The 7,224-nt window shown below is 54.2% G+C and overlaps 2 protein-coding genes across 2 annotated transcripts in view; one reads left to right on the top strand and one right to left on the bottom strand.

Annotated features, from left to right (window-relative positions):
• CKM (creatine kinase, muscle) overlaps positions 1-2,614 on the top strand; it is a 15,326-nt gene extending 12,712 nt beyond the window's left edge. Inside the window, exons 6-8 of the mRNA XM_011975090.1 lie at positions 478-601; positions 1,340-1,529; positions 2,078-2,614. Coding sequence (XP_011830480.1) covers positions 478-601; positions 1,340-1,529; positions 2,078-2,256 — 493 coding nt within the window. The 3' untranslated portion in view covers positions 2,257-2,614. The remainder of the gene's footprint in view (positions 1-477; positions 602-1,339; positions 1,530-2,077) is intronic.
• Positions 2,615-5,304: 2,690 nt separating this feature from the next.
• MARK4 (MAP/microtubule affinity-regulating kinase 4) overlaps positions 5,305-7,224 on the bottom strand; it is a 62,467-nt gene continuing 60,547 nt past the window's right edge. Inside the window, exon 15 of the mRNA XM_011975142.1 lies at positions 5,305-6,622. Within this exon, the coding sequence (XP_011830532.1) occupies positions 6,286-6,622 (337 nt within the window). The 3' untranslated portion in view covers positions 5,305-6,285. The remainder of the gene's footprint in view (positions 6,623-7,224) is intronic.

Raw genomic sequence — 7,224 nt, 5'->3', positions numbered from 1 at the left:
TGATCTGCCCGCCTTGGCCTCCCAAAGTGCTGGGATTACAGGCGTGAGCCACCGCACCCGACCTTAATATTTTATGTTCTAAGATCCTGCTTCTGAGATGCTAGGATTGGGAGCTAACACACTGCCATGGGAAGATTTTCTGGTCCTGAGACCAGATGTAAGATTTCCAAGATGTTATCAATTCTGATCCCAAGCTTCTGTTCGTCAAACATCCTGAGATCCCAAGGATCTATAATAATGCTGTTCAAAGACTTAAGTCCCTAAAAGTCCTTGATCCCAGGATTCAAGGTTTTGCAGATCCTGTGACGTTAGAGTCTACAGGTTTAAGCTTCTGCGTTTTGAGGAGGCAGATGCCACCCACCTCCCACCTCTCAGGCCCTCTTCCCCCTGACGGTGGACAGATGTTTGGGGAAGGGCTGGGAATGGGGTTCCCGCGGGGCTGACACCTTGGCCTCTTGCTGTGGCACCTTACCCTAGGCACAATGACAACAAGAGCTTCCTGGTGTGGGTGAACGAGGAGGATCACCTCCGGGTCATCTCCATGGAGAAGGGGGGCAACATGAAGGAGGTTTTCCGCCGCTTCTGCGTGGGGCTGCAGAAGGTGGGTGTCTGCCCTTAGCAGCTGACTTCCGACTCCACCTTGAACGCCCCACCTGCTTTCCGAGGCCCCGCCCCTGCCCCATGCTAAGCCCTGCCCCGCCCATTTTCCAGGGCCCTGCCCCCCGGACCTGGCTCCACCCCATGCCAAACCCCGCCCCTCAAAATCAGCCCCACCTGCTTTTCAGGACCCCGCCCCTGGACCCAGCTCCACCCTACGCCCAACCCCGCCCTGAAGGATCTGCCTTCAGGCCGGGAGCGGTGGCTCATGCCTGTAATCCCAGCACCTTGGGAGGCCGAGGAGGGTCAGGAGTTCAAGACCAGCCTAGCAACATGGTGAAACTCCTGTCTCTATATCAAAAATACAAAAAAAAAAAAAAAAAAAAATTAGCCAGCCGTGGTGTCACGGGCCTGTAGTCCCAGCGACTCGGGAGGCTAAGTAAGGCAGGAGAATCGCTTGAACCTGGGAGAAAGAGGTTTCAGTGAGATGAGATCACGCCATTGCACTCCAGCATGGGTGACACAGCGAGACTCTGAAGAAAAAAAAACCCGCCTTCAAAGCGTTCTTAGTCCCCTCCCCTCAAAATCCTGCCTTGGTCACCATTGTCTAGCCTCAGAATCTCCTACCTCCCGGCTCCCCTCAGAATCCCGCCTCCACCACGTTCCCACGCCCTGTCCATGTTGCGGGTGCATTTGGGGGTGGCTGCCGGCGCTGACCCCTGGTCCTCTCCCCCAACCTCAGATCGAGGAGATCTTTAAGAAAGCGGGCCACCCCTTCATGTGGAACCAGCACCTGGGCTACGTGCTCACCTGCCCATCCAACCTGGGCACTGGGCTGCGTGGAGGCGTGCATGTGAAGCTGGCGCACCTGAGCAAGCACCCCAAGTTCGAGGAGATCCTCACCCGCCTGCGCCTGCAGAAGAGGGGTACAGGTACGGCTCCCACATCCTTTGCACCACGACGGGTGGGGAGGGCCCTTTGCGGGGATGGAAGGAGAGGTGCGACATCCCTGCGAGTTCGGGGGACCGGCAAGAGCTGACCCTCTGTGAGCTTGCATTTCTTCCTCTGTAAAATGGGTGTCAATACCCCTAAGTCACAGGAGTCAGTGTGGGATTTTCATGATTATATAATATGCATTGCACATGCCCTTGGACCTCCCTCGGGGCCTCAGTTTTCCCATTTCTAAAGCGAGGAGTGGTCAGGATTCGACCGCAGGCCGCCTGGCTCCAGAACCCACTCTCTTACCCACTATGCTATATTTTCATGTTTGATAATTGAGTGGCGTGGTACCCCATCTAAAGCCAGAGACTCGTGAGTCCATGAATAAACAGGCATTACCTGTGTGCAGGTAACCTGTTACACAGTAGGCACTCACTACATGCTGCTGTTGCATTTGGCACGGGGAGGGGGGGCGGGGGGCACGTCCCAGCCCCTCTGCACCTTTGCTGCCTCTTCACTTCCCTGTGCCTTGCTCCCACAGGTGGCGTGGACACAGCTGCCGTGGGCTCAGTATTTGACGTGTCCAACGCTGATCGCCTGGGCTCGTCCGAAGTAGAACAGGTGCAGCTGGTGGTGGATGGTGTGAAGCTCATGGTGGAGATGGAGAAGAAGCTGGAGAAAGGCCAGTCCATCGACGACATGATCCCCGCACAGAAGTAGGCGCCCTGCCCACCTGCCACCGACTGCTGGAACCCAGCCAATGGGAGGGCCTTGTCCACCAGAGATGCGCCCCCTCACTTCTTGCCCCGCCCCCTGTCCCGGAGTCCCACCCTGTGATGGTTCTGTCTCCTGGGAGCTCTCTCCACCCTTCTCAGAGTTCCAGTTTCAACCAGAGTTCCAACCAATGGGCTCCATCCTCTGGATTCTGGCCAAATGAAATATCTCCCTGGCAGGGTCCTCTTCTTTTCCTAGAGCTCCACCCCCACCAGGAGCTCTAGTTAATGGAGAGCTCCCGGCACACCCGGATCTTGTGGTTTGTCTCCACGCAAAGCAATAAATAAAAGCAATGGTGGCTTTAGCTTTGTGCGATACTTATTGAGGGAGGAGGTGCAATTGGCCACTGTGTGGCCTCGGAGTGGTTTGTCCCGTCTCGGCATGTACTAAACATGTCTTATCCCGGGTCTAAAATGAGGCAAAGTTAGGTCACAGAATCTAGTCCAAAAATTAGAAGGTTCTGTGGGGAATCTGAGAGCCGGAGAGACACTGAGCCCAGTGTCACTCACCCAAAGCATGGGCCCTTTCCAACTTTGACTTTGAATTAGTCATGCTCAGATCTCAAACTGGGGAGGAATGCAGCCAAACGAAATGTCTGAAACTTGAATTTAGCCCAGGGGTCTCCAGTTTGAGGCTTCCCATGCAGCTCATCACATCTACCTCTATTCTGCTTCTCACTGGCTTCCTTCTGTCCCGTCTGACTTCATCCCTCTGTAGCTGCTGCCAGTCCCTTACTTTGCTCAAGAACCTGCCATGGCTCCCCATTTCTCCCAGAAAGCCTTTCTGTTATTTGCAATTCAAGGTCACACTGAAATGCATACCATTTGCTGGAGACTCACCTTTCCAGTTCTTTCCCTATTACTCCTCTGATTCTTTCACACCTTACACCCTCCAATTCCCACCTCAATGTCTTTGACCAAGCTGTTTCCCTCACCAATCTGGAACTTTGAATCTGAGCATCCCCATGAAGTCTTTAGGGACAGGCATTTTGGAGAACTCAGTCCCAGGAAGGAACAGGAAACAGGCGTGGTAGAGCAATTGGTGGAGGGAGAAGAAGAGTTAATAGGAGTCAAGCAGTATCTGAACAAGCACTGGGTGTTGGACATGTCAATCACCTCCACCCACCCAAGGACACAGTGGGTGGGCCCCAAAAGACAAAGGTTTTAGGGGGAAAAAAAAAGTTAGGCGGGAGTAAATGGAAGACCTGACAGAGCCCTCAGGAACCTAAGGTGCTTTTTCAAACCTGAAGAGTCACAGAGATTAAGGGCCCTTGTAGTTCAATCTGCCCTCTGTTTTACAGAGGGGAAACTGAGGCCTAGGGATGTCCCCAAAAGTTCCCAGGGAGATTACTAAAGGTTAGAAGAGATCCCAAACATCAAGGTACGCAGAACCTGTGAGATGCTAGGATGTTCTTTACTGTACTGTCCCCAGTTGAAGATCCCAGCTCCACACCCAGAGGCTACACAGACCACACATGCCAGTGGGGACCATCTGAGCCAGCCAAATCCACAGTCCAGACACCTGTCAGTAACCATGTCCCGCCCACTTTGCCTCATAGGACTCTCTTAAATCTATCCGTGCTTTCCCCATCTGTCAGGCCCAGACCTCTTTCCTGCTCTTCTGACCTGTTAACTTCCCTCCCTTCCACCCTGCACATAGCACAAACCCGCCCATCTCTACACTGCCCACAACCTTGCCATGGTTCCCTCAATGCCCTTGGAAGAAAGCCCATCCCCTGTCCATAACCTTCAAAGCCCTACTGACGCCCCTAGCCCCACACCTCACAGCAAATCTACACTTACCAAGTCACATGCCATTTGTTGAAGTATGTGTCCCCTCTCCTGCTCCCTGCCCCTTGTATGTGCCATTCGCTCTGCCTAAAATGCACTCCTATCCATGTCTAGCTGGCTCCTTCTCCTCCAGGAAGCCCTCCCTGGCTGAGGCAGGCATCACCCTCTGGACTCCCCGATACCAGCCCTGCCCAGTCGCTGCCTGAGGACACATCTGCCTCCTCCATTGGAATGTGAGCTCTATTGAGGGCAGTGTTGGGGCTGTCTTGATTACCACTGTGTCCCCAGCACAGAGGATGCTCTCAGTAATTGACCAAGTCTCTTCCCTGAAGTTCCCTGAACTTCCATGGCTCCCCAGTGCCATGGAGAGAAAGTCCAGCTTATTCATTTTGGCCCCAAAGGCACTGTGTGAATAAGCTCCACCCTTCTGTACCGCACAGCCTTTAACCACTATAATCTGTCCAGCTCCCATGCCTTTTCTCCTGCTCGTGACACTTGACCTTCCTTTGAGGAACCCCTACTAACTGCAGCTCTAAGTATGAGTCTGGCCACTCCAGAGTCACAGTGATTGGTTTAGAGAAAATCACATGGCCCATTTGGGCCAATGAGAGTCTGCCCTGGGACTTTTGCTGGGAAACTGACAATGAGGATCTTTCTGCTGCAGAAAGCTGGAGGGATAGAAACTTCTAACTGCTGAAGTCATCTGTGCCATCAAGAAAGCTGCACTTACTTGATACAAACTACTAGAATTCAACTTACACTGAAAAATAGATGCAATGGTCTGATGTCTGGATCAAACCTACCTGAAGTCAGGTGCCCCTGTACTATTGAGTAACCTAAGCCAACAAATACCTTTTTGCTTAAGCAGTATAGATGGATTATTAGTCCTAATACAGCATTTCTCTTGTTAATTCTCCATCCATGCCCAACACAGTAGCCACACTGAAATTACCCAGTTCTCTGAAGATACACCACATACTCCCACTTCTGGGTTTTTGCTCAGGGCAAACTCAATGCCTAGCCAACACCTACTCATCTTTCAACACTCCACTCAAGCATTAATTCCTCTAGAGCATCTTCCCCAGTGACCCCACCCTGCCCGCTTTCTCTTCTGGACTCCCCTGTCCAGTGTCTGTGTCAGAATCCATGTCTCCCACAGACAGGGCTTTGTGTCTCTGTGTCCAGCACTGGACCTGGCATGGAGTAGGCACGGGTCAATGATTGTTTATTGAATAAATTTACTACTGGAGTAAGAAGTGGCTTAGAGTCCAGTGTAACATGGTGGCTGGGAGTGTGAGTGGATGAATGGGGGGCCCGATGTAGGAACTGGGGCCTCGGGGATGAGGCCGAGTTCCATCCTGCCTTCTTCCACGACCATCCTTACCTTCCCACCCCCACTGCTCCCATTCTGCAGATGAGAAAACCGAGGCTCTGAAAGGAAAAACCACTGCCTGGATTCCCAGGCCTCTTCTTCAACTCATTTGCAGGTGAGGGCAGGGAAGGAAAATTCTAGGGTCAGCACTGGGGTGGGGGGGGGACTCTCCTAAATTTATTGGGCAACAGGCTGCAGGTGAGGGGGCTGACAGGAGGAGGGTCGGGGTGTAATAACTTAAAAACCGTAGGTGACAGCGGCAGCTCCTCAAGAGACCTTTGCAGAGGGGAGGGTGTGGGGTATTTACAAGGATTTGTACAAAGTGCCCCGCGCCAGCCTGGGGCAGGAAGTGGGGGTTTGAGCGGGAGGGGAGGGGAGGGGAAGGAATCTGCCTCTCTGACCCCCACTCCCAGTCCCCCAGATTCTCCAGTCTTTAGGCTCAGCAGCTCTCCCTGCCCTTGCCCAAGGCCTAATTTTGAGCTGTTGGGAGGAATGGAAGATTTCCTCAGTTTCCCTCCCTGCCCCTGCCCTGTCCCCAAAGTCTCCTCAGGTGCCCTCTTGGTAGGGCGAGGGAGGACAGGACTGGCTGGAGGCTCCAGGAAGGTGCCAGCTCCCCCCGCTGAGCCCCCTCATCCTTCTTCTGTGCTGAGCGGCCCCAGAGAACAGCAGAGGGGACAATCTTTGCCCCCAAATCTAATTCAGGGAAACTGAGGTGATGATAAAGGGAGAATTCCCCTCCCTGGCCCCTTCCCCTCCTTTAGAAGTGAAGGGCACAAGGGAGAGGGAGAGGAAGGGCCCTGGGGCCGTGGTGGCTCAGAGCTCCAGGTCGTTGGAGATGCGGGTGACAAGGGTGCGGAAGGCCAGGGCGGTGCCCGCCACACGGCGGAAGAGAACTCCCCGCAAGCCTGGCCGGGGCAGCTGGCAGACCTCCACTTCGAAGTGGGACAGGGGCTCGGGCCCGCCCGCACCCCCGTGCAGGCAGGCCAGCAGGAACGGCTGTGGCTGGCGGCAGCGGCAGCGGGCGGCTGCTGTGGCCTGGCGCAGAGCTGCCATCAGGGCCTCGGGAGGGCGCGAGCTGGTCAGCTTCACACTCCAGGGGAATCGGAGCAGCCGGGGGGCGGTTTCCGTTTGATCCCAAGGTAGATGGCAACTGAGGCGAGAAGATATCAGGGGTCAGAGATGGGAGCGAAGAGGAATGTGGTGGAGGGCTGAAGGGATACCTCTTCCCAATTTGGGACAGATTCCTAGCCATCCCCTCAAAAAACTTCTTCCCCTGCTATGCCAGTGACAGTTTCAACTGGAACGGAGCTGCCCCCCAGCTAGAGACCACACTTTCCAGCCTCCCTTGCAGCCAGGTGTGACCCTGTCTCTAAATTCTGGGACAGAAGCAGAAGTGAGGTCTGCCATCCACATCAGTTCCTTCAGAGAACCTGCATGCTCCAGGCTCTCCTGTCCCGCATCTCCCAGGAGCTGGACTTAGCAGTGGCACAGGCCAGCCTCAACTGTGAAGATGACATGAGGGCTCCAGGGAATGGGGATGGAAAAACCTGGGGACGTGAATGATTGCACAGATCCGGGTGGCCCTACCAGCCTGGCTTGGCCACATGGTTTGAATGAGAAATTTCTGTATTTTTTTTTTTTTTTTTTTGAGAGGGAGTTTTGCTCTTGTTACCCAGACTGGAGTGCAATGGCATGATCTCGGCTCACCACAACCTCCGCCTCCTGGGTTCAAGTGATTCTCCTGCCTCAGCC

This window comes from Mandrillus leucophaeus, unplaced genomic scaffold (genome assembly GCF_000951045.1).
Source record: "Mandrillus leucophaeus isolate KB7577 unplaced genomic scaffold, Mleu.le_1.0 Scaffold151, whole genome shotgun sequence".
Taxonomy (NCBI): domain Eukaryota; kingdom Metazoa; phylum Chordata; class Mammalia; order Primates; family Cercopithecidae; genus Mandrillus; species Mandrillus leucophaeus.
The sequence above is the reverse complement of the archived record's forward strand: the minus strand, read 5'-3'. Positions and strand labels throughout refer to the sequence as shown.